The sequence below is a fragment of the Sceloporus undulatus genome, chromosome 2 (assembly GCF_019175285.1).
Source record: "Sceloporus undulatus isolate JIND9_A2432 ecotype Alabama chromosome 2, SceUnd_v1.1, whole genome shotgun sequence".
Classification (NCBI taxonomy): domain Eukaryota; kingdom Metazoa; phylum Chordata; class Lepidosauria; order Squamata; family Phrynosomatidae; genus Sceloporus; species Sceloporus undulatus.
The window spans coordinates 69,888,636-69,916,217 of record NC_056523.1 but is presented as its reverse complement, the minus strand read 5'-3'; the positions used below and the strand labels follow the sequence as shown (position 1 = coordinate 69,916,217).

Genomic DNA, 27,582 nt, shown 5'->3' with positions numbered 1-27,582 from the left:
ATTTCACTGAGTAATAGCATCTTTTTCACACATCTCTTTCTTTCAATCCCCAAACACAGCTGTAATTAAATCTGTGCTCATGCCCCAAATAACCCTTTGGAAACCAGTGGAAGTTGTGTAACAGCCTTTCATGCTGTGTCTGGTGGTGCCTGTTTATTCACTTTCACATTTTATCCAGCACTAATGTAGACACCTTCAGAAGGATTCTGTTCTAAGGCCTCACTTTTAATATCAAGCACTAAATCAGATCATTCAATAATGGTTCTCTGAAACAAGGGATCCCTTTAAACTAGATGGAACCTGGCAAAGGTAATGGAAAGCCATCAGCAAGTTATGGGTGTTCAAATTCAATGTGAAGCACAGCAGCTGTCCCTTCCTGGAGAGACTAGAATAGGCTCTGCCTTGCTGTCTTTTTTGACAAGCATTATTATTATTATTATTATTCAATCATGCTTGTAAGAATGGAATGTTGTTGTTGTTGTTGTTGTTGTTGTTGTAGTTTTAAAGGGTTTTTAATAGGGCATTGGTATTAATTACATTTTAAACATTAAATTTTGGTATGCTTTAGATGCTGTCAGCTGCCTTTGAGTCGACCTTGACTCATGGTAACCAGACAAATGAGACATCGCCAAACTTTTCTGTCGCCAACCACTCTGCAAGCTTAGGGCCATGATCTCCTGGATTGAGTCTGGTGCGTGGTTTTAGAGAGTTTGTATTTAATATACAAACTGCCCTTAGCAGGGAATATAATCTATATCCCATTACATACAGTCAGAATCCTCCTTGTGGCCTCTGTGATTCACACATATAGCTCATTTTGTGCCTGCACAAAACCTGTCAGAAACTTCTAGACAAGGGTAGAATGAACATGTGTTGGGGTACTCACTCTTTCCCTCAATTCCTTAGCAACACAAAGCATCAGGTTAAAATGATATGGAAGACATATCCATGCAGGCGGGGGCCATTCCTTCTGGCCATGTGGACTCTGGGAGTCTCCCTGCCATACCATCTTAACCTGAGAACAACAACAAGATGACAAAATGTGACTGTAACATCATCATATTTTTACTTCTGTATGATTTTTAACACCTTTTCCTGACGAATAAGCCAGTGAAGCTTTGAAAACTTGCTTCATGTATTTCGTGCATTTTGGTTGGCCCAATAAAGAAACTGCTGTTTTATGGGTTTTGGATGTTACTGTACTTAGCTCTTAGAAGCTTCCTACAGGTTCTGCTGAAGCACTTGATATGTGTAAATTCGCAAACGATCACTTGAACAACCAGTTACCAGTAATCAATTGGTTCTTCTTGATTACAAAGTAAGAAGCAGTTATGGAACAGGCTTTTTTGTTAAAACAAATTGCATACAATTGCTCATGTTCAATAGGATTTCCGGGAAACCCTTTCTGGAATGCGTATTCTGAAAAAGACCAGGCACACTATAGCAGCTTCAGTCCAAAGTTGAACTTATCCAATCAATGCGGAAAAGGAGTATTTTATGTAAAAGAGGAAAAATATTAGCATCAGTATAACAGATTTTAATAGATGGTAATAAGTGGGGTTTTTTTAAACAACCTTTTATAAAAAGGATTTTTCAAGAATTAGAAGCAAACATGTATATGAAATAATCAGATGTAACTGATTAATGTTCTGTCCACTGTAGTCATATGGAAGCATATCTCAAGACACACATTAATTTTAACTATGTGGGCTTATTCTAATGTTGATCTCAACATTAAAGAATAAGCCTTAAAACATTCTACTAACCCGTATTATCTTGACTGACACTTTAGTTTAAAATACTTTTGTCATTTTAATCATATATTTAGCTGTAATTTTTAAATGATCTGCTGTCAAACAAAGCCATTTGTAATCAGGGCATATACACCTGAACTAATAGTGTATAAGGTTTGAAAGAAAGAGCATAGTGATGTAAAGATTCAGACTTGCATGCAGGAGTGAGTTATTTTCAGACAGAGTTCAGTTTAAATAAATAACATGACTTTCTAGATTTCCAGAAAGACTGGACAGTACATGTCTTCAGTATTCCACATCAGTGGGCAACTTAAGTCCATTTGACACATTTTTAAAAAAGACATTCTCATGTTTTATTAGTCAACACCTTTGCTGCTGGATTGACTATACTGGTTGCTTTGCCAACATATTTAATATGTCAGTATGTTTGGTTTCTCCATGCACTTTGCATATTAAAATAGCTAGCCATACCTGAGACGTTCAGGACAAGTCAAGAAATTAAGCTATTAATGCACAAGATGCAATTCTTTCTTATAGTATTTGGTTAAATGGAGAAAGAGATAAGAAAGGCAAGATAATGAATGAATGAATGAATGAATGAATGAATGAATGAATCAGGAGGTCATTCTTACCCGGCGTTGGTATGCCTGGCATGCCTGGTGGAAGTTGATGGGGTGGAGGCACCCCAGGGTGAAGTGGTGGCATGCTACCCATGCTAACAATGCCATCAACTGGGCCCTGTAAAGGTGGCAGCACTGGTGGATAGCCACCTATCATGCCTTGAAGAACACAACAAATTTCAAACATGCATCAATGACATGCAAAATGATCAAAATAGTAATCACATGCACTATCCACACATAAGCATTTTCAAATATTGCCATACACATTAGTGTGTTGTAAAAATGCCAAATAGGGCATTTGGAACAGATTAGTATTTAGACTGTTGGCATTTTTTAGGAGGAAACAAATTGGACATTTGGCATCATTCAATGGTTATTACTGCAAGCAAATGCAAAATGTTGTCAGTCATATGAACTTATATGACATTGTTAACATGCACATTCAAAGTTGTAGAACAGTAATGTAACCTAACACAAAATATTATTTTTTAAAAAATGAAACATTCGATTTGTTTAATTATTTCTACTAAACTTATTCAAGGGAAATTAATGCAAACATTATTCTGCCTCACTTCTCATTAACACCAGACTGTTATAACATATAAATTTCATTTTATGTAAGACACTAATGTTTTCAGCAAAGAAAATGAAGTGCACAATTATAATTTCTTACAGTTTTCTAAAATTATAAGTAAGTTACTATGCTGTTATATAAACAATGCCAAAAAGCTGTGTTTTTCACAGTACAATTCACTTTCTTCAAAGGGTGATTATTTTTACAAATTATAGGAATTAAACAAATTATCACACATTGTTTTGGGTAGAAAACAAAGTGGATATATCTCTTGAACAAGGGGATAAAGAACAGTTGCCTGAAAAGAAAATAAGGATTTGTGTGGGGGAAGGTTTGGGGGTATTTTGAGGTGGGATGTGGAATCAGAAGCAATTTTGGGTGAGGTCAGCATTGGTATAAATGTACTGACTCCAATGTAGGTTTCCAAATAAAAACTTAATTTAGGAAAGTTTTCTTGTTCATAAATTTAATAAAATATATTTTATATTCTATTAAACTGAGTAGCCTATTGATCCACACAGCAATGATAAAATACCTTGTGCTACCATTTTACTACAATAGATTTATCATTACTAAGTAATACATATTTACCATTTATGAAAAAGTTGGAGTCAGCAAGTAGGAAAATAGAGGAGTCTCTACAGCCCTGATCTTGAGGAAATAAATGTAAAATGATGGGATGACTCTTGAAGGGAAAGGGAAGTGATAAGAAAATGGGGATTGGTGTAAGGAGAAGGGCTAACCTGAACAGAATGGAAAGTATTAGGGTATATAAAAAATGCTAAAAGGAAGAAAAATTATAATAGGTACACAAGTGGAATAACAAATATGGTTAGGTGGGGTAGAGAAATAATTAACAGGAAATAATTATCACAAAGAATATACTGGGAGATATGACAGAAGGGGAATAGAACTGGGACTGCCTCTATGGATTCCTACAAAGAATATGAGGATTATTGTCTTCCAGGTTGGTTAAGAGAAGAGGAATAATGGAGGAAGAGGAATAATGGAGAACTAAAGACAGTGTCTTAAGAGAAATTGAGAGGGGGAAGCTGTGTTCAAACGATGCTTTCATGGCTTCAAATGGGGGTCAGAAATCAAACATATTATTCTATCAACTACATGACAGTTACAATTATCATCTCCATGACTGCAATCAGTATCATGGATCACTTTGGGCAACTATTTTTTACCGATTTTGACATACCTATCGGAGGAAAACAAGCCTGGAATGGGTAAATTTATTGTGTGTTTGCTATGATTTTAAGCTAGGTATGTGAATTCAATATAAGCATAGTGTGAAAAAGATCCTAGCTAAACTGATTCCGTAGCCAGGTGTAGACATTATGGGACAAGCACAGGGTTATACTATAAAAGTATATGTCAGTAAAATGTTACTGCTTTCTTATAGGGCATAGAATTACTTCTTGCGTTCTTTTTATGGCAAAGCAGGCATCTGGATTCTACATACCGTATATAGTCATCTAGAAGTCTAAAAGTTTTTGCCCAAAATTTGACTCCAAAATCCCAGGTTGACTTATTTATGGGTCAGTATGGTAATGTGCTAACAGTTCTTTCAGATTTCCCCATGAGATAGGAAAAGAGTTTCTATTTCTCTTGAGCCAAGCAGAAAGAGTCCTGAGTGATTAATTACTTTTAAACAAACAAACAGAGACCCTCTCCTGCCTCTACTGGCCCTCGCTGTCTGGGTCAAGGCTGAAACCAAAATTTAAACAAACAGCCTCAATTAGAGTCTCCCTTGCTGTATGCACACATACACACACTAAAGGAGCCTCCAAGCTTTACCCTCAACATATCCACGGGTCATGGCAAAATCCATAATTTTGGCCCCAAAACCTGACCTCAACTTATACGTGAGGTCGACTTATAGTTGATTATATACGTTAAACTATAAAGATAAAATTTGCCTTTTAAAAAATTGAGAAATAACCCTCACAAATGAAGCGGCTATAACACAATTAAATTTATTGGGATAGATTACTCAATAGTCCTGACAAACCCAAGTTCAAATTTTCAACAACAACCAAAGTGTCAGGCTGTTTAAAATACATTAATTTAATTGCGTATATTCTACTGTAAATTATGTCTCACACTGAACTATCAGGAAATAACATTGTGATTTTTGTGATCAACATTGCCATGATGATGCCAACCATGATATTATGTTGAGGTTGTACCTTTCTAGTGTTCAAAGCATGTCACAAATGCATCAGTAATCTTTAGAGGAGCTCTGAACACTCGGCTAATATTATTATGTACATATGCAGAATAGGCTCATGGCTTGCCAATGGCCACCCTGTGACTTTATGGTTGGCAGCAGATCTGAACTGGTGATTTCCTGACTCTCAGTTCACTCTCTTAGCCAAAAAACAGCTGATCAAAGGACAGAACTGGCTGCATGAAATATGTTTACCCACTAATTAATGAAACCAATTTCCATCACAATTAAAGAGAGAATGTTGGATCTTAAAATGATATCTCTACAGAGGAAGGGGGAGTTTGTCTGTTTATCTCCTCCTCCCTTTAATCACTTTGCACCACTTCCCATGATGTTTCAGGTGGTCTCTCAACTCTTTGGAGTAGCTGTATGTGTGTATATATAGTACATGTTCCTGCAGTCATGCATGGAAGGGAAGAGTGAAGTCAAAATTTGCAAGTGCTGTATTCCAGAGAACTTAATCTTCAGAACTCTGGAACTAACAAAACATGTTTTCCCTGCTTTCCTAACATTATTTGCATGTTCAGATATGGTGCAAATAAATCTGCAAGAATGTACTAGTTGTTGACTTTTACTTTAAAATGTAGATGCTTCCAAACAAGAAAAAAATTTCTATTAGAACTGAAGATTTCTATTTTTTAAGATTATGTGACAAAAACAAAAGGAAATGACAGGCCTACTGAAACATAAGAATTATATTTTAGTTATGCGTGTAAAAGAAGCTTTCTGACCCACATCAGTTGATGACTTCCCACAAAAACAGTATACATATAGTATGGTTTTCAAAGTGCACTTAGAGAGATTTTACTATATAGATCTCAAGAACCAAGAGACCAGTCAGAGCATAAAGAAATGGACCCAAAAAACACTTTTCTTGAAATGAGATATTCTTCAGATAGGTGTTATGAAAGGCATGGTTTTACAACACATGTTGAGAAAGCAGAACACAAAAAATTAAGTTGGATATTTTTAAGAGAGGGGAACGCTAACTGAAAAGTCAGTTTATGTCATGATCACCTAGATAATTCTTATCCTAAAAAATGGCTTCATGGAAGTTTCAGTACAGAGTGGCTGGATGCAAAAAATGCTTAAGCCACATGCAAGGCTTAGATTTTCAAAGAAACTGTCTTTTAAACAAAAGACCAAGAGGTCATAACACATATTGGCCTTATTTGATCATAACACTGCAATGGTTTTCCAGAACAAACTCCTAGGCTGACAAATTCCCCATCGTTCTTTGCTTATGGCATAGTTGTGGCATAGTTGTGACAAGCTTATCAGAAACATCTCTGGCTTATTATGAAATCCAGCTTTAGGACAAATTGTGGATCTTTCACTGAAAAAGTAAAAATTCTAAGTCACAGTTTGCAGTTGGCAAGTTGCCCTAAATCATAATTAATATTATCCACAGTTTCACAACTTACATACTGTGATAAATCATAGTTAAATGAAAATGGAAGTGAAAATTTCTAAATTAAACTCTTCCTTCAAAATACGCTTGAAATGGAAAGTTGAATACCCAATTTTGGACTTGCACATGCAATACTAAGCCATCATTTAGGATTATGTTTGAACCACATTGTTCCTTTTTGAAATGTTAAAATAGTTACAAAAGTAGTTTGCAACACGATATGGAGGGGGTGCTGTTGAACACCAGTCCTCTTGGGATAGGACAGCCAATGATATTGCATTTCAGTTCTTGGATCAATTCAACTAATAACTAAGACCAGTTTTCCTAAGTGTAAATTCTACAAACCTAGCCTCAAATTAAGGTGTTTTTATTACTTTTTCTTACAGTATTAATTAGTCACCAAAAATACATGAGCATGATACAAGAGCCTGACAATTCTGTTGGTATGCCACATGAGAAAATCAAATGTCTTGTGCAATGTTATGTTAAAGACTAACAAATTTAGTTATGGCATAAATTTTGTCATATTAGAGGCAACTACATCAGGTGCACAGTCACTCAGTCTTTTCAAGGTTTTTTGATTTTGAAGCATTCAAAGGAAGCATAGTTAACAAATAAAATACAAGGCAAACTTCGTATAAATTGGCTGAATAGGAAAGATGCTGCCAGAGGCTTAATTAGGATAAGGTGGAATGCTTATGATTAAGGGATGTAATCTCTACTGAAGAGGGCATAATCTGTCCTCAAAATCAGGGCGTTTTGAAGTTGAACTTAATGAAGTAATGTTTCATAGACTGTTTTCCACGCCCCCTTGGATGACAAAAACTGACCCAAGTATAGTGTTTAGAATTATGAAAGAGGCTGTTAAAATAGATGAAGGTGGGAAATGGTCAGAATCCCCTGATTGTTTTTACCTGCAACAGGTGTCAACTGCGGGTTGAGCATCCCCATTGGTGTTGGTGGCGGCACCACCCCCATAAGAGCCCCAACAGGAGTGCCTGCCCGGGGGGAGGAATTCTGCTGCTGTTGCTGTGCTGCTCGTTCTCTCTCCTGCTGCTCAGCAACCTTAGCTGCCCGCTCTGCAAAAGTATTTTAGACATTCAGTTCTCTTTTTTAACCTCTGATCACTGAAAAAGGACTAGTCAAACCACGGCACAAATTTAGGCTAATGTGGGATTTAAAAAAAAACTTCAGGCAATTTTTAATTAACACAGCATACAATTTTGATTTTTATGTGACTCTCAACAAAAAAAGTTAAATATGATTTAAAGATTTGAAGAAATATGGGCTTGGATCCAAAGAACCATGAGAGGAAGTAAGCTCACAGAAGACTTTCTTGTCCCTTTCTTACCCCAGCAGCTTTCTGCAGCCTCCAAATGTTTCTCCAGAGGATTACAGGACTCTCCTGAATGGCATAGGGTGGGATGCAGAGGCTCAAGGAGCTGATGCCTCAAATTAAAGAAACTTTTCTGTAGCACAGTAAGTGAGTGTGGGTATGTCAAAGTCTATTTCTGAGATCACAAATGATAAATTTATATGTACACACATGCAACACCAGCACTACCAAACAAACAGTAACTCTTAAGCACTAAAGCAATACCAAACCAAATTGGCATATTTTCTCTTGTGTTTGTTGTCCATTACATTTATGGCAGCAATACATGATATTTAAGGTAAATGACACTAAACCTTAAAGCAGCAACCAAAAACCTATTAGTTCTAGATTCATTCTATGTAAATTCATAGGCCTTCCAGGGATAAGTGACCTGAACAGCATTATCCACATATTTAATATAATATAAAATAATTCCTCAATTCCAAAAAGCCGAAATACTCAAAAATCCAAAACTTTCCACATACAGTGGTACCCCGGGTAACGAATTTAATTCGTTCCGCGGCGCCATTCGTAACCCGAAAGATTTCGCAACCCGAAAAAGCCATAGCCGCTAGCGCTGGAAGCCGCGATTTCGTGCGAAAAAGCGCCGAAAAGCACCAAAAAATTTTTTCGTTAGCCGAAAAAAAAAAAACGTAACCCGGAACAGTTTTTTCCTATCTAATTTTTTCGTATCCCGGAAATTTCGTAACGCGGTGATTTCGTATCCCGGGGTACCACTGTAGGTAGCTGAGATAGTGATGCTGTTGATTTCTGATGTACACACACTTTCCAAAATCTGAAAATCTCCCAAATCCAAAACACTGCTGGTCCAAAGCATTTCATGTAACAGCCTTTCATTCATTTCATAATTTCTAAAGTCCTAAATGAGCTTCTAATGATTACCAAGAAACTAAGGTTAGTGTTAAATGTTAACAAATCTGACAGACAGCAATATCTGTATCTATAAAGGTATTACTAAAAATGCCTGTTCAGGATGCTAGCTGTTATATTTCATTTTGCTCTGTCTCATCCAAAACTCTTAGGAAAAAAACTATGCAGCAAATATAACACCCTAGTCTGTTAATTCAAAGATAATAGATGAAAAATGCATGTCCTAGCAGGGAACTTTTTTTAAATAAATAATTTCAAAATGTCCTAAATTACTGAAAGTACTGTTTCTATATTACACACAAACAAGAAAAGGTTTGGAGTTTTCTCTGCATTTCTTCTGATTTATGATAGCAACAAAATCCCATCTTTCAGGGTATATGAAATTATAGGCAGGACTAAGTATGGCCTGGTACAGATGGGCAAAATGTGGCATGGCATCATCATCAGTAGGGTTAGAGAGCACGCACCATGCACACACTCCCTAAACTTAGTACGTACTGGTGGCAGCAAAATGGCGACACCCTGTCTACACGGGTGCTGCCATTACGACATGACGGACGCATAGCGTCTGCACATCGCTCTGCGCTTGTGACGTCACAAATGCTCCATTGGCGCACTCGGGCGTCACAAACGCAGCACAAAAAGAACCTGCTTTTTGTGGGTTCTTTTTCTGCCAGCGGGAAGCCCCATGGTTTGTCTGCTGTGTTTCCCCCCGGCGGAAAACCAGGCGCTAGCAGACCGCCCTTGTGGGGTGGTCTGTACCAGGCCTAACAGGAGAAAAAAAATCACCCAGTTATGAAACCTTCATAGGCAGAAAAAAACATACGAAACAAGGAATAATCTACAATTACCAATTTAAAATAGATTAAAGATTCTTCTTTCTCTGTTGTTTTAGGTATACAATTTTTAATTGGTGTCAGAACAGAATATCCTAAAAAAACCAAGAAGCTTAAAAGGCTATCATCTGCTATTTTAAGTATGAAAAATTAAGAAAGTCTGCTTCTTTATTATTTAATGATAGGTTTAAAATAAAACTCTACACTTAAGCAACTCTTATAATATTCTCACTCAATTTTCTTTTACCATGTGAATTCTGAAGAACTGAATTTGGTCTATGACAGGCAAAAGAATAGCCAACATTTGAGCAATGATTTCACTATACAAGGTTTGTGCTAGATAGCAGACAACTGGACAAAAACATACTATGGCCTGTTACAGACAGGCCAAAATAAAGCTGCTTCGAGTCACTTTGGAGGTATGGTATTTCAATGATGCATGAGTCCTAAGAGTCCAAAAGCCACACCAAAGCTGCACTCTAGTCCTTAGGACCGGAGTGTGGCTTTGGTGCGGCTTTTGGACTCTTAGGACGCATGCATCATTGAAATACCATACCTCCAAAGTGACTCGAAGCAGCTTTATTTTGGTCAGTCTGTAACAGGCCTATATTAACAGAACAATTCAAGAACAGTGAGCAGACCCAGGAGCTGAGCCTTGCAGTTTCACTGTTAAATTCAGCAAGATCCATTCTTGACAAAGAGAAATCCAAAAATATAAGACCAGAGCCTGGTTAGAGTGAAATGTTAAAGACATAATGAACCTTAACTTCCGTATCAACAGGTTCATATAATAAAGATTAACACACTCTCATCTTGGATATATTATATATACTCTAATTAATCTGCTTAGCAGCAACGTTTGTCAAACACAGCACATGTCTGTATAGTACTTTACACAAAAGGACTCAGATTTCTGAATTATCAGTTGTTAAGATTCAATAATTTATCAAAATCCATGTTCATAGCTTATTACTTACTAAAATATAAAACACTTACTGATGCTTGACTTCTATAGGCCTGTTACAGACTGCCAAAATAAAGCTGCTTCGAGTCTCTTTGGAGGTATGCTATTTAAATGATGCATGGGTCCTAAGAGTCCGGAGGTCGCACCAAAGCCACACTCCATTCCTAAGCACCGGAGTGCAGCTTTTGGTGCAGCTTCCGGATTCTTAGGATGCATGCATCATTTAAATAGCATATCTCCAAAGAGATCCGAAGCAGCTTTATTTTGGCAGTCTGTAACAGGCCAGAGTATTCATTTAAGAAAAGATAATGAATTCCCATTTTAATGCAGCCATTTATAGAAATGGTTTCGTTTCTATAAACAATTCTATTTGTAATAAAAGGCATAAAACAAAGACTTGGCCTACCATCAGCATCCAAACAGTTTCTGTACAAACCCATGTATATATTGACCTCAGTGGTTACAACCTTTAACTTTAACATGGTAACTTTATCTGATTTTAACACAGAAAAGCTGACAAAGACGTAGAAATGTCTGATTCCAGTGGTTCTCAAATGGTGGGGTTGGATCCCTGGGGTGTCTTGTGCAAAAGGTGCTCAAGAGGGGCACAAGACTTGAAGGCTCTCATCCCTCCTGCTCTTCCTCTTCCCAAACTTTTTTATGTATTTACACTGACTCGAGGAGAAGTTGACCCAGGTTTTTGGGGTTAATTCTTTTGGCTAAAATTTCTAAAATTTTACACAAGTATATATGGTATACATGGCTGAAAAAAATGTCAGTTTGAGAATATAGGGCAGGATCCGGGCTTAGTCATAAGAGATTATCAGATGGGGGGGAGCAGGGAGTAAAAGGCATACTCCTGGCATAATCGTGCAGACAATTTTCAGACACATCGTGCTCATCCAGGACTTATCGCGTGAAGATCCAGGAATGTTCCTGCAACTAAACCATTCCAGGGACTTCCCTGTGAATGGTTTGTTGCTGGAGCATTTCTGGATCTTCATGGGATAAGTCCTGGATGAGTGTGACATCGACTGAAAATCTTCAGCACGATCATACGATTATGCTGTGAGTATGTCTTTTACTCCTGGCTTTCCTCCCATCTGATAATCTCCATAGTTTGAGTATGCCCAATGAAATCAGTGGAATTTCTGTTAGCTATTTATTGCTATTGCTCAATTTTAGGTATGTCTAAATCTGGATCCAATCAATTCTATGAATAGCATGGAGGGATAATCCAAGCATTCACTACAAGGGTGTAATCAAGTTAAACCACAATGTAATATATAAAAAATGTTAACTGTCATACGTTATTTTATGTGCAGTATTACAATACTATAGCATATTCTCAAGGGAAAGAAAAAAGCCATAATCACAATGGATATGAATATACTTCAGAATGTTTGGGTGGAAACCAATATTTATGCCACTGAAACATGTCAAAGACACATTGTCTTTACTTTTATTAAACAAAGGAAAAAACTATGTGAAAAAAATACCAAATGAACCAAATTCCAGGATCAAAAATGAAAATATAGAGTTAATTTAAGGCTGCAGTAAAAAAAAAAAAAAAAAAAGGGGGGGGGGGGGATGAAATAACACAACTAATGACAGTGTTCAACCTGGCCATAAACATATTTTAAATGACTTGGTTTCATATTCAGAAGTAATATTTACTCCTAAAATTTCTCTTCTGTTGTTGCAACAACAATAAATCTTGAAATTAGCACACAGAATTAGGAAAATATATTGTTAGAAATAAGATTCCTATAATACCTGCATGTTTTAATAAAAATGCATCAAGTTCATATTAAAGATACCAATGGTTAAAAATAAACCTACACTATTCTTACACTATTTGAACGGGATAACTGTGATTATTCTGTGTGAGGAAACAGAAATGGATATGCCCCAACGCTCAATAAATGAAACACAAGGTTGAATTTCACCAAGCCGAAATCCAGTTTTAGGTAATAAATAAAAATATTTGTAACTGCTCAGCAGAAATGTATTTCAGCTTATTAATTAGGTAGTTAAATACTGAAGTTCGATATCATGGGCATATTTCAGTAAAAAGCAGGTTATAAATGTAAAATAAAAATAAGCTAAGGTGCTTTTTCTGGTTCTTCATTAATCTTTCCCCAATTTCCCCTTGAACTTTCTCAGTTTTTTCACTCTACAGACACCCCATTTTTCCTCTTCACTATGTATTGTAATAATTTAGTAATGCTGAATTGATTTATTCTTTTTACATTTAATAGAGGCCTTCTATATTTCAGCTGGTTACTTCAAATGAAGGTATGGGCTTTATACTTTACCCTCCCTGCAATAATTGGTTATGTTCACCATCCCTCCTTGCTATTCTCCTTGTTTTTTCACTTCATCTTTGGTCTTCTCAGTTTATTCCTCTTCCAACCTTCCTATTTGACTCCTTTAGTTTACCATCCTTCCAGGGCCCTGCCTCCTTCTTTCCTAGACCTCAAATAATTGCTGCTGCAGACTTGACCTGCGACAGCAATTTGCTTAGTGTGCTACAAGACAGAATCCAGGATATGATCACTCAGATATCTGAAGCTTTCAAGTCAGAAATGCAACTCACTAGTTCCCAAAGGACATAGGATCTTTTCTGTAAGGAAAAAGTGGAAAGGCTTTACACAATTCCAGTTTTGGTTTACCTTCATATTCTGCTTTCTTGGTGGCTTCCAAGTTTCTCCACTCTGTTCCAACAAGTCTGCTGAGCTCTCCAAAAGAATAGTCTGGGTGCTGAGCTTTAATAACAGCTCTCATCTCACTACTAAATAGAATATAACCACTCATATTGATCTTCCTTTTTGATCCTTCCTTCTTTACGCTGCTTTTAGAAGACTTTGGAGTGGACTTTGGGGGGAAAAGATATGATGTTGCGGTCAACAGAGGAATAAACATTTGTTTATATAAGATATTATAGTCATAAATACATAGGAAGTTAAAAAATGAAGACTGGCACATTGGAGGGCCTACCGTGAAGATCCATTCTTGACAAAGAGAAGGAACCATCCATTACTGGGTTAATTCCTGTCACTGTTCAGGCTAAGCAAGATATCTCGGCCTGTTACAGACTGCCAAAATAAAGCTGCTTCGGGACTCTTTGGAGGTACAGTCGGTCCTTCTTATACACGGATTTTTTATACACGGATTTAAGCATACACGGTTTGAAAATGTTCCCAAAAAGTATAAATTTACCTTGATGTTCCATTTTTTATTAGGGACACCATTTTGCTATGTCATTATACTTAATGGGACTTGAGCATATACGGATTTTGTTATACACGGGGGATCTTGGAACCAAACCCCAGCGTATAACAAGGATCCACTGTATGCTATTTAAATGATGCATGGGTCCTAAGAGTCCGGAGCACTGGAGTGCAGCTTTGGTGCAGCTTTCAGATTCTTAGGATGCATGCATCATTTAAACAGCATACCTCCAAAGAGACCCGAAGCAGCTTTATTTTGGCAGTCTGTAACAGGCCCTCATTACTTAAAATGAACCTCCAAGGGTCTTCATCTCCTCCTGCTTCAGTTCCTTTACAAGCCAAGACACAGAAAAGAATAGACTCCCCATATTCATGAAAGGAATTAAGGTCTTGCCACCCAAGGTGAGGCTGGATGGCTCTTCCTCCCAGGCAAGTATGACCTTCATGGTAAGTCCTCCAATGTGCCAGTCTCAGCCAGAGGAGAAGAAGACATCCTTTGAATCCTGAATAGCACAAGAGTGTAAAGTGCTTGCTCCAGGTAAAGAGGCTGAGTTCTCATCAGATAAGTTCTCAGCTACCAAAGACTGTAATGATAGGGCAGGCTGTTTATCTGCTTGTTAGCCATTTTTCTACTGCTAAGGAGAGGGCTGGATCATGTTTGAGACTTTTACAGGCACTATGACCAATGGGAGAAGGTTGGTTTATTCCTTTCGGCTCCTATGCCACCATAGAGAAAATCTGCTGAAGCCACATATTCTGATCAAACAAGGGCATGGGCATTGAAAAAGGCACTGCACCAGACTTATGAAAGCCATAACATGGTTTTCAAAATGGCACTGCAAGAGGTTGTAGTACATATGCATTCTCTCTTGGGTCTAAGAGCACTGTGAAAGAAACTGGAGCTACTATTGCTGCAGCACGGACTGGTTGATTAGGAGGGGAAGCAGTCCTGTCAGGACTGGCTCCTATCTCCTGTTCCATAGCCCCTCAAAATACTCAGCATCAGTAGTTCCTTCTGAGACTAAATCTTCTATTTCTAATTGTTGCTGAATGAAAACTAGATTCCAATGTCTCAGCTATTGTAAGGTCAGAGGCAGAAGGAGGATCTATTTCAGTACAAACAGATTCAATAGTTTTTGTTAGTTAGCATAGACAGTTCCAGAGGAAGCAGCCATTGCCGCATGGGGATGCGTGTGCTGTTGTGTGCATGTTTCTTTGGCCTCTGGGGGAAGCAGCTAGGAGTACATGCATGTCCCGAACTACACATAGAGAAACAGTCAGGGCGGTGAACACGATTGCCCCTAAGCATCCCCTCAAATAAAGTGGAGCCAAACATGCCCCCTAGTTCACTAGGGAGCTGGCAGTGATACAATGTGTAGGATGGAGACTAGGGTGACGATGGCAGAAGACTCAGAGCGAGTCCAACCAAACATGAGCTAAAGCCCATTGGAAGGTCTATACCATGGCGATGGTGGCAGCGGAGAAACTATACTTCTCTGCCACCACTGTGTCTGCATAGTGTCATCCAGCAGAGCTGTCTTGAGTAGCCAGGGGCCTTTTACACTCTGGCCTACAAGAAGAAATTGAAGACTACTCAACAGCTCGCTGTGAAGAATTTGCAAGACACTTTACAGAAAAAATCACTCAGATCCATTCTGACTTGGATGCTGTTGTTGACACAGGTCCAATGGATGTAATCTTGGCACCTGCTTGCCTGTGTTATTGGATACGTTTCAATTTGTGCAGCCTGAGGATGTGGACAGGATTTTTGGAGACGTGAGGGCCACAGTGTGCATACTAGATCCTTGCCCTTCCTGGCTTCTTGTAATTTCCTGCATGGAAGGGGGTTGGACTGGACAGCCCTTGTGATCTCTTCCAACTCTATGATTCTATGATTGCAGCCAGGGGGATTGGTTGAGTGGGTAAAGGTAGTGGTGAATCCTTCACTGCAACAAGGCAGATTTCCGTCCTGCCTAAAGCAAGCTGTGGTGATGCTGTTACTGAAAAAGACCTCCCTGGATGCCACCATTCTAGATAACTATCAGCCAGTCTCTAACATTCCATTCATGGGCAAGATTCTGGATCAGGTGGTGGCCTCCCAGCTTCAGGGGTTTCTGTGTGGGATGCATCATCTAGATCCAATATTCCAATAAAATAATTGCCAAATGTTTGAATGCATTTGAACATGTTTAAACTATTCATAGTAAATCAGAAAACATTATTTAGAGCATTGGAAAAATTTCCACTTAGATTTTTTTCCAGAAAGCCTACATCACTGATAGCATGTGGAGTTAATACATATATGTTTGCTGTAGTGAAAATAATTCATATATTACACAAAGAAAAATGAAGAGGAGGAAAGTATTACCAATGTAAATATGGAAATAATGTTACCTGGGGTGGAGTATATGGCATTATATCCAGTTCATTAGTGAGTGGAGGTGGAAGCTGTGGCATTGCTGGTGTTTCTATGACTTCACCTTCCTCTTCCCCAATCTCTTCTATCTCTTCCTCACCTCCTTCTAATTCAGCAAATTTTGCTTCTAGCTGCTGAATCTTTTTTTCTAGAAGTGGAGATGGCTCCTTCTGAGGAACTATGGGCTTCCTAAAATGCAAATGTCATGACACATTATATTTATTTTGGAGTAAGTGGGGTTTTAATTACATAATTGAAGCTATATATTACAGTACTTTTGCTTTTCCATTTTCCTCTGACTTCACAGTTAAGCTTCCTCACATATACCATTTTTGTGTAAGCAAAGGCTGTAGTCCACGCCCTAATAAATAGTAAAAAATAAATGATGTTTTAAGGTGCTACAAGACACTCTGGGTTTTTGAGCTGTAATAGTTTTTCATACTGTTATAGACTGAACAGAATGGAATGGCTTTACAGAGCTCAGAACTACATCTAAATATGATTAGTGCAAAAATTAATTTATCTAATGATAAGAAACATAAATATTTTCAAAAGTGGGATGTCATTCTCGTCAGCTCCTTGCTTAAGCTATCTCAGAGAAATCTATTCTTTCAGCCATGTAAAAAATCTTGTATCCCCCTCCAAGTGGTTTTCTATTATATGATTCTCTCTTCCTTTGCAAGTTCCTTTGAACATAAACCCGAATTATCAAAACTTACAATTATATGTGGTCAATGAAAACATCTTGCTCAAAATGAAAAATCTGTTGCTGTCTTTATCTTAATTATTTTATATATAAAACATAAAGAGGTGGTCCAATAACAAGGCACATGGATTATATGCCCGAAAATCCCTGCATTTTCAGTTAACAGATCTCTGCTAGAGCTGGGAAATTGTAGTCCTGGAAAATCACTGCCATTCCAAAAGCACCACACTTAGACTGATGAACTAATGATATGATTTGTTACATTATTTATAAAATAATATTGACATATATGCCATAACCTTAAGTACAAAACTGCTATTTCTGAAGGTTCAAGATGATTCTTTGAGGATACATTGCCTTTTAATAACTTTAGGCTTAGAAAACAGATTTCAAAGGACTGGAGTATGTAGCAGTTAATATACTCATCCCTCCATATTTGTGGATTTGATTATTTGCAGATTTGATTAATATGTTCTCTCTAGGAATATCTAGGTCCTCCAGTGCAACCCTGTGGTCAATGTTAACTAAAAGTTGCACTGAAAGACCTAGAGATTCCTAAAGAGAATGTGTAGCTCCTCCGGTGCAGTTCTATGGTCAGTGTCTGTCAGACATTGACCACAGAGTTGCACTGGAGGACCTAGAGATTACTAGAAGGTCCTCTCAGGTAAAAAGTGATGTTTTTGTTATTTGTGGTTTTTCCATATTCACAGGGGTCTTGTGCCCCTAAACCTAGCGAATATGGAGGGACAGGTGTACTATCAAATTTTTAAAAAGGGATTCCCCCCTCCCTATTATCAGTTCAAATGGACAACATTTCTGTGATTTTTGATTTTTTAAAAGTGTTTTTCAAACTCAAAACATACTTTACCTAAAATAATAAATTTCATCATCTACTACTTTTGCAGACAGGGAAAATCGTTTTAGCCCCTTAAATTTCTTCATCTGTTTGTCACTTTCATTATAGCGACTTTCACAGAGGAGAACATCATTTTCATGAATCTCTGTTGGTCTACAGGAAAGGAAGTCTTTGAAAGACAGAACCGCACATTTTCCTGCAGGAGAAAAGAATAGACAGATGCATTTTCTTCACTTTACCAAGAAATTTTACAAGTCTCCAGATTTAAGTTTTTAAAAATGTTCACAACAAAATACTGACCCATTACATACAGACAACACTGATGCCCATGAGCCCCATTCAAGCAATGATCCTGTATGTTGCATGATTACAGGCTTCTAAAGGGAACATACAATCTCTATGAAAATCAGCAAATACCTACTGTATATCAAGTTCAGTGAACGCCAAATGGAATGGTCTGACACTGATACAAATCACATCTGCTATACATATTGGGACAACAATAATTTCTATGACAAATATAGGTTCATTTTTCACAACTGATTTCATTCCATATGAATGAAATCAATTCACCAGTTCAATATACAGTGTGCCCACGCCATATGTGGGCATACTACACGTGGCTTTCAGCTTATGCTGAAGCCGCGCAAGAAAAGAATGAATGGTGCACGCGCCCGCAGCACACACGCTGTCCGTGCCACGAGTACAAGCCACATTATATTCAATGGGGCTCGAGCATACACGTTTTTCGCCTTACATGGGGGGGGGGTCCCCTCCTTCTCCTTCTCTGGACCTCTCCCAACCGATTCTAATATGCTGGAGGAGGTGTTTTAATGCCAGACTAAGGAAGGAAGCAAGTGGATTTATATGGAGAGTTGTTTCCATAGGAAGCAAGGTCTTGTAAAATGGACTGGAGACAGAAGCAAATGGTTTTAAATGGAGAGTTTTTTTCATAGGAAGCAAGGTCTTGCAAAAGGGACTGGAGAGATTATTTTAAATGGAGAGGTTTTTTGATAGGAAGCCAGGTCTTGCAAAACAGACCAGAGAGAGAAGCAAGTGGATTTAAATGGGGAGTTTTTCTGATAGGAAGCAAAATGGACTGGAGGGGGAAGGAACTGGTGTTCAATGGAGATTGGGGCATCATGCTTGCTTGCTTTAGGACCTAAGCACTACTGATGTATTGACCCTTACATAAGTCTACCCAAAATTTTAGGGTCAATTTTGGGGCTTAAATTTCTCCACTTATAGTTGAGTATACACAGTACTTCAACTTTTAAGATAAAAAAAGATAAATCATTAAAAGAGTAAGGATACAAAAATAAAGTGTATGACATTTTAAATTTAGAACTCAAAATACAGAAAACAGCAAATGAGATCAACATTGTTGTTACCCAAAATGCATGTCATGGGGCAGGTTTCTTCCAGATTACTCAAAAATACTTCCTTCTTGTAGAACATTTTAGTTGGTTCATGTTCAGTTTCCTCTGGGTGTATAAAGATTGGACCAAAGAAATACGCAGCTCCATCTCTTACCCACATTTTTTCTATTCTGAAAAACACAAGACAAATAATTGCTTCCAAGTATGGCAAGGCAAGGTATGAGTCCAAATATTAACATTTAGCTTCAATTACTTTATTCTATTGCGGTTTTATTCATCATCTGCTTTTATACTTGAAAGTTTTGAGACAGCTATTGAACTTATAGTTGCATAACATATGGATACATAACTACAGTCGAACTCCTAGTACAACAAAGCAAATATGATATAATAGGCATCACTGAAACCTGGTGGGATGAGTCTCATGATTGGAATGTGGAAATAGAGGGGTATAACCTTTTAAAGAGAATAGGCCAAACAGGAAAGGAGGAGGAATAGCACTATATGTCAGAGATATTTACACCAGTGAAGAGATCCAGGACATCAATCCTGGAAGCCAGGTGGAGAGCATCTGGATAAAAATTAAAGGGGAGGGAAACAACAAGGATGTTATGGTGGGAGTCTACTACAGACCCCCAAATCAGACTGAGGAATTGGATGATATCTTTCTAGAACAGATGACCACACAGTCAGAAAGGAGAGATGTAGTAGTGATGGGTGACTTCAACTATCCTGATATTTGCTGGATGTCAAATTCAGCAAAATCCTCAAGGTCTAGCAAATTCCTCACTTGCCTGGAAGACAATTTCATGGTCCAAAAGGTGGAAGAGGCAACAAGGGGGTCAGCTATTTTAGATCTGATCCTAACCAACAAGGATGACTTGGTTAATGGGGTGCAAGTGGTGGGATCCTTAGGTGGAAGTGACCATGTTCTCCTGGAGTTTGTAATACAGTGGAAAGAAGAAGCCAGGCATAGTCAAACACAGATTCTAGATTTTAGGAGAGCGGATTTCAGTAAACTTAGAGAAGTATTGAGGGCGATTCCATGGTCAGAAATACTAAAAGATAAAGGAGTTCAGGACGGATGGGACTTTCTCAAAAGGGAGATAGTGAAGGCATAATTTCAAACAGTTCCAGTGAAAAAGAAAAATGGGAGGTGTCTCAAGAAACCAGGATGGATGACTAAGGAACTCTCTACCGAGCTAAGCTTGAAATGGAACATGTATAAGAAATGGAAAAAGGGGGAAATCACCAAAGAGGAATTCAAAGAAATAGCAGGCATGTGTACGGGTAAAGTCAGAAAAGCTAAAGCGCAGAATGAACTCAGACTTGCTAGAGAGGTTAAGAACAACAAAAAGGGCTTTTTTGGATATGTCCGCAGCAAGAGGAAGAAGAAGGAAACGGTAGGGCCACTGCGTCGAGAGGATGGCAAAATGTTAACAGAAGACAGAGAAAAGGCAGAATTACTCAACACCTTCTTTGCCTCAGTCTTCTCAGAAAAAGAAAAGGGTGCTCAACCTGAGGATAATGGAGCAGAGGACAGAATAGGGGAATTTCAGCACAGAATAAGTAAAGAGATAGTAGAGGAACACCTTATTAATCTAAATGAATTTAAGTCTCCGGGACCAGATGAACTCCATCCAAGGGTATTAAAAGAACTGGCAAATGTAATATCGGAGCCATTGGCAATAATCTTTGAAAACTCCTGGAAAACAGTAGAGATCCCAGCAGACTGGCGGAGGGCAAACGTTGTCCCCATCTTCAAAAAGGGGAAAAAAGAGGATCCCAACAATTATCGTCCAGTTAGTCTGAAATCAATACCAGGAAAGATTCTGGAGCAGATCATTAAACAAAGAGTCTGTGAACATCTAGAAGGCAATTCCATAATCACAAAAACTCAACATGGGTTTCAGAGAAACAAGTCATGCCAGACAAATCTAATCTCTTTCTTTGATAAAATTACCAGCTTGGTAGATGAAGGGAATGCTGTGGATATAGTATATCTTGATTTCAGTAAGGCCTTTGACAAGGTTTCCCATGACGTTCTTGCAAACAAGCTTGTAAAATGTGGACTAGACAAGGTAACTGTTACGTGGATTTGTAACTGCTTGACTGGCCGAACCCAAAGGGTGCTCAACAATGGCTCCTTTTGAGCCTGGAGAGAAGTGACCAATGGGCTCCCACAGGGCTCTGTCCTGGGCCCAGTGCTATTCAACATCTTTATCAATGACCTGGATGACAGAATTGGGAGCATACTTATCAAATGTGCAGATGACACCAAATTAGGAGGAATAGCTAATACCCCAGAGGACAGGATCAAGATCCAAAAAGACCTGAATAGACTAGAAAGCTGGGCCAAAGCTAACAAAACGAAATTCAACACGGAGAAATGTAAGGTACTGCACTTAGGGCGGAAAAATAAAATGCACAGATATAGGATGGGTGCCACCTGGCTGAATGAAACTACATGTGAAAGGGATCTAGGAGTCCAAGTAGACCACAAGTTGAACGTGAGTGAACAGTGTGATGCGGCAGCTAAAAAGGCCAATGCAATTTTAGGCTGCATCAACAGAAGTATAGTGTCTAGATCAAGAGAAGTAATAGTGCCACTGTATTCTGCTTTGGTCAGGCCCCACCTAGAATATTGTGTCCAGTTCTGGGTGCCACAATTCAGAAAGGACATTGAGAAACTGGAGTGTGTCCAAAGGAGGGAGACTAAAATGGTGAAGGGTCTGGAAACCATGTCCTATGAGGAACGCCTTAGGGAGCTGGAGATGTTTAGCCTGGAGAAAAGAAGGTTAAGAAGTGATATGATAGCCCTGTTTAAATATTTGAAAGGATGTCATGTTGAAGAGGGAGCAAGCTTGTTTTCTGCTGCTCCAGAGAACAGGACTCGGAACAATGGATGCAAGCTGAAGGAAAAGAGATTCCACCTCAACATTAGGAGGAACTTCCTGACAGTAAGGGCTGTTCGACAGTGAAATGCACTCCCTCGGAGGGTGATAGAGTCTCCTTCCTTGGAGGTCTTTAAACAGAGGCTGGATGGCCATCTGTCAGGGATGCTTTGATTTGGATTTCCTGCATGGCAGGGGGTTGGACTGGATGGCCCTAGTGGTCTCTTCCAACTCTACGATTCTATGATTTTCTTGCATCTCTCTTTCTCACACATACTCACACACCATACCTGCCAACTCGTGGTCGGACTAAACCATGTGATTTTATGAAGACACAATCCCCAACCTTCAGCCACATATCATTGTAACAAAGCTGTTCATAATAGTGACAACCTGGTTCTCCATTTGGCATTTCTACTGGAACATCTTCTTTATCCTGTGAAGAAATGCAAATTTCAAAATCAGAAAAAGTTATGCATTACAATTAAAGAAAACTATTTCATTTATTAACAAAAAAACCACCCAAAAAACCCATATGCTTGCTGTAACTCATCCTCCATCAAGAAGATACTTGAGTATGCTGGAACTCATGTATACCTACAGAATCACAGACTTCTATGTGACTCCAGCACATGCAGAATTTTCCTTTCGTTTTGAGTGAGGCAGAGTGTTGTCATTGTAATTAATGTGACAATCTATGCATATGGGAGATTCACGTAGAAATCAGACCCTCTTATCTTTGATGAGATAGAAGCAGCAGCTATCCATTTCTAAACCAATAAAACAGTTTTAAAACCTTACTAACCTATCTAAACATGAAAACAAAAGTCAAAGGAATGACTAAAAGGCAACTCTGGAACTTCATATACCTTTTCAAGGCTAAGGACACTGTCACCCACTTTGATTTCTTCGGATGTTTCAATGTGTTTTTCTTCATCAATTTTGTCAGTATTAGCAAATACTGATGCAACACGAACCACAGGCAAGGGTACATCTCGCGGGACAAATCGTACAGAACTAATTGGCATGGTCCATAATTTAATCTTCTTAAAGGACTTTGTTTTCGCAGAATAACGTGATTCACAAACATAGACATCTTCATCTCTAAAGTTTTCTGGACATAGCTTAAAATACTCCTGTTCAGCAGAATGAAATAACCATTTGATGATTAGTCTCTGAACCACATAAACACATAAATCATTGTTTGGCATTTGATGGAACAAAACCCGTTTTAATTATAATGATTACATGCCTTTACCCGTTCATTAGCTACACTTTGAAGGACACAATGACCAAGATCCAAAAACCTTCTTCTAGCAGCAGACCCTGTTTCCTCCAAAAATTTTCCCTTTTCACTACTTCGGAAATACAGGTCAAGTCTCTTTTATCTGAAATGCCTGCGGAGAGTTTTGCATTTTGGAATATTTGCATACACATAATGAGATATCTTGGACATGGGAACCAAGTATAAACATGAAATTCATTTATGTTTTGTATACACATTATATGCATAGCCCGAAGTTAATTTTATACATAATATTTTTAATAATGTTGTGTTTGAAACAAAGTCTGTGTGCACTGAACATTAGAAGACAAAGGGGGTCACTATTTCAGCCACACATGTGGCGATTTTGGAGTATTTTGGATTTTGAAATTCCAGACAAGGATACTCAATCTGTATCCCTTTGTAGTACAAGGAAATTATCCATGAGTCATATCAAAATCCAAAATGTGCTCTCAACTTATACATGAGGTTGATTTATAGTCGAGTATATATAGTACCCAAACAATATAGAGAACATTCTCCTATTTGTGAGATGGGTGGAGTCATTTCACTTCCAAAGTGAAATAAGCATTTGACCACTTAAGTACACTATTTTAAGGCATGTTGGGAGGAATATAATAAAATATCAAACAAGACATCTATGGCAATATAATATTAATCTTTTTGTGCTCAACATAGTCTTTTCAATCATTATTTACAAATAATGATTACAGCATAAAATCAATTTCAGCTTAATAGTACATTTAGTTTCTTCTTACCTTAACAAACATGACAACACATTTTCCTAAAATTTTGCTCACAGGAACCTTGTTGTAATAATCACTTTTAAAGACTTCCTTCTCCAAAAACTTTCTCGTAGCAAGATGGAATGTTTCATTTGGTCTGTAAAACCAGCAACCATACAGCCATTTCTCCCCTAAAAAGAAGACAGTTTATTTTCAGTATTTTATAACTGTATAATGGAAAACATTCTTAAGTACCTATAAACTAATTTTAAGAATTCTAATGGGATATTTAATTAGGGTTGCCATAGCACGCCCCCCCCCCCGTGACCAGCACGGTTTTGGGGGGCCCCTCCCGGTCACGGTCCGGTTTGGGCCCCCACCCGTGCCTGATCCCCTGTTTGGGGGCCCGCTCCGGCCATTGCCGCTGCCGCTAATGCGGCTGCTGCGGCGCCAACCCACCTCCTCCTCCAGCTCGCCTTCCTCGCCTCCAAGGCAAGGGCTTGAACACTGCCCAGCCCAGGCCTCAGTAGGGGCAAGTGGCAGGCGCGTGTGCGTGCGTGCGGAGGGAAGTGGGGCAGGGAAAGAGAGGCCCCATTCCCTTCCCTGGCTTCTTCCGTCGCCGGCGGACAAAGCCATGCCCTCGACCGCCCCTTCTTCTTCCTCTCTACTTCCTCCTCTTCTTCTCCTCCTCCTTTTCTTCCCCTCTTCCTCCCCTTCTTCTTCCTCTCTACTTCCTCCTCTTCTTCCTCCTCCTTCTTCTCCTCTTCCTCCTCCTCTGCTTTTTCCACTCTTCCTCCTCTTCAATGCCCAAATGTGCTGTTTGGAATGGGGGAGGCAGGTTGGCCAGAAAGGGAAGTCCATTTCTGCCATCTGTCTAGGAACAACGTCAAAATGTCCTCCATTTTGATCATGCCTAAGAAACATGCATTTATATTAACACTTTTTTTAAAAAAGCATCATTTTTTGCGTGTCCTCAATTTTTACAAAATATGTCCTACATTTGAAAATTTTGTCCTACTTTTGTCCTACACTTGTCCCAGTTTCGAGGTCCAGAATTATGGCAACCCTAGGTAAGCCAAGGAATCATTTTAATATCTATTTTGAACTTGAATCTGTCTTTCGTTTTGAGTGGAAGCAGAGTGTTGTTCATTTTGAAGTTAATAGTGACAATCTATGCATATGGGGGGAATTCACGTAGAAATCAGACCCTCTTATGTTTGATGAGATAAGCAGCAGCTAATCCATTTCTAAAAACCAATAAAACAGTTTTAAAACCTACTACATATCTAAACATGAAAAAACAAAAGTCAAAGGAATGACTAAAGAAGGCAACTCTGGAACTTCATATAACATTTTCAAGGCTAAGGACACTGTCAACCACTTGGATTTCTTCGGAGGTTTCAAATGTGTTTTTCTTCAATCAATTTGTCAGTATTAGCAAATACTGAGCACAACGAACCACAGGCAAGGGTACATCTCGCGGGACAAATCGTACAGAACGAATGGGCAGGTCCATAATTGAATCTTCTTAAAGACTTTGGTTTCGCAGAATAAAACGTGAGTCACAAACAGAGACATCTTCATCTCTAAAGTTTTCTGACATAGCTTAAAACTCCGTTCAGCAGAAGAAATAACCATTGTGATGATTAGTCTCGAACAACATAAAAACATAAATCATGTTGGGAATTGAGGAACAAAACCCGTTAAAGTAATGATTACAAATGCCGTAACCCGGTCATAGCTACACTTGAAGGGACACAAGGACCAAGATCCAAAAAACCTGCTTCAGCAGCAGGCTTCTCCAAAAATTTCCCCTTTTACACTCCTTCGGAAATGACAGGTCAAGTCTCTTTTAGTACGAAATGCCTGCGGAGAGTTTGCATTTTGGAATAGTTGCATACACATAAGGAGATATCTTGGACATGGGAACCAGAGATAAACATGAAATTCATTTATGTTTGGTATACAAACACATTAAATGCATAGGCCCGAAGTTAATTTTATACAAAAGTTTTTTAATAATGTTGTGTTGAAACAAAGTCGTGTGCACTGAAACTTAGAAGACAAAGGGGGTCACATTTCAGCCACACATGTGGCGATTTTGAGTATTTTGGATTTTGAAATTCCAGACAAGGATACTCAATCTGTATCCCTTTGTAGTACAAGGAAATTAATCCATGAGTCATATCAAAATCCAAAATGTGCTCTCAACTTATACATGAGGTGATTTATAGTCGAGTATAGATAGGACCCAAACATATAGAGAACTCTCCTATGTGAGATGGGTGGAGTCATTTCACTTCCAAAGTGAAATAAGCATTGACCACTAAGTACACTATTTTAAGGCAGGGTTGGGAGGAATATAATAAAATATCAACAAAGACATCTATGGCAAATATATTAATCTTTTTGTGCTCAACACATAGTCTTTTCAATCATGATTTACAAATAATGAATTACAGCATAAAAAATCAATTTCAGCTTAATAGACATTTAGTTTCTTCTTCGTTACCTTAAACAAACATGACACAACAATTTTCCTAAAATTTTGCTCACAGGAACCTTGTTGTAATAACACTTTTAAAGACTTCCTTCTCCAAAAACTTTCTCGTAGCAAGATGGAATGTTTCATTTGGTCTGTAAAACAACAACCATACAGCCAGTCGTCCGCCTAAAAAGAAGACAGTTTATTTTAGTATTTAATAACTGTATAATGGAAAACATTCTTAAGTACCTATAAACTAATTTTAAGAATTCTAATGGATATGAATTAGGGTTGCCATAGCAACGCCCCCCCCCCCGTGAAACAGCACGGTTTTGGGGGCCCCCGCCGCCCCTCCGCCACGGTCCGGTGTTGGGCCCCCACCCGTGCCTGATCCCCTGTTTGGGGGCCCGCTCCGGCATTGCCGCGCCGCTAATGCGGCTGCTCGGCGCCAACCCCACTCCTCTCAGCTCTCGCCTTCCTCGCCTCCAGGCGAGGGCTTGAACACTGCCCAGCCAAGGCTCAGTAGGGGCAGTGGCAGGCCGCGCGCACGGAGGGAAGTGGGGCAGGGAAAGCGAGGCCCCATTCCCTTCCATGGGCTGTCCTCCCCTGGCAACGGAGAAAGCCAGGCAGAGGTTTGGGGGCTTCGCTTCAGCGAGGCCCCACTCCCTTCCCTGGCTGGCTCTCTTCCCCCTCGCCGGCGGAGAAAGCCAGGCACGGGAAAGAGCCTTTCCTCTTTCTCCTCCTACTCCTTCTGGCCTCCTCCTCCTCTCCTTTTCCTTCCTCCCCTTCTTCCTCTTCTTCTTCCTCCTCCTCTTCCTTCTTCTTCATCGTTTTTCCTCCCTTCTTCTTCCTTCCATCTCTCCTCCTCCTTTTCTTATTCCCTTCCCCTCTTCATCGTTTCCTCCCCTTCTTCATCTTCTTCTTCCCTCCGCCTCT

General features: G+C 38.9%; 1 protein-coding gene across 7 annotated transcripts in view; it reads right to left on the bottom strand.

Moving 5' to 3' along the window:
* The window catches only part of PBRM1 (polybromo 1), an 85,445-nt gene that overhangs the window by 16,110 nt on the left and 41,753 nt on the right, over positions 1-27,582 (bottom strand). For 6 of the 7 annotated variants that reach the window (XM_042453568.1, XM_042453570.1, XM_042453573.1 and 3 more), the window contains 9 exons: positions 24,195-24,352; positions 23,021-23,287; positions 22,442-22,587; positions 19,270-19,427; positions 17,891-18,074; positions 16,295-16,505; positions 13,343-13,544; positions 7,516-7,680; positions 2,387-2,533 (listed from right to left, as the gene is read on the bottom strand). In XM_042453568.1, the coding sequence (XP_042309502.1) occupies positions 2,387-2,533; positions 7,516-7,680; positions 13,343-13,544; positions 16,295-16,505; positions 17,891-18,074; positions 19,270-19,427; positions 22,442-22,587; positions 23,021-23,287; positions 24,195-24,352 (1,638 nt within the window). The remainder of the gene's footprint in view (positions 1-2,386; positions 2,534-7,515; positions 7,681-13,342; positions 13,545-16,294; positions 16,506-17,890; positions 18,075-19,269; positions 19,428-22,441; positions 22,588-23,020; positions 23,288-24,194; positions 24,353-27,582) is intronic. The other variant, XM_042453574.1, reaches the window with a different exon arrangement.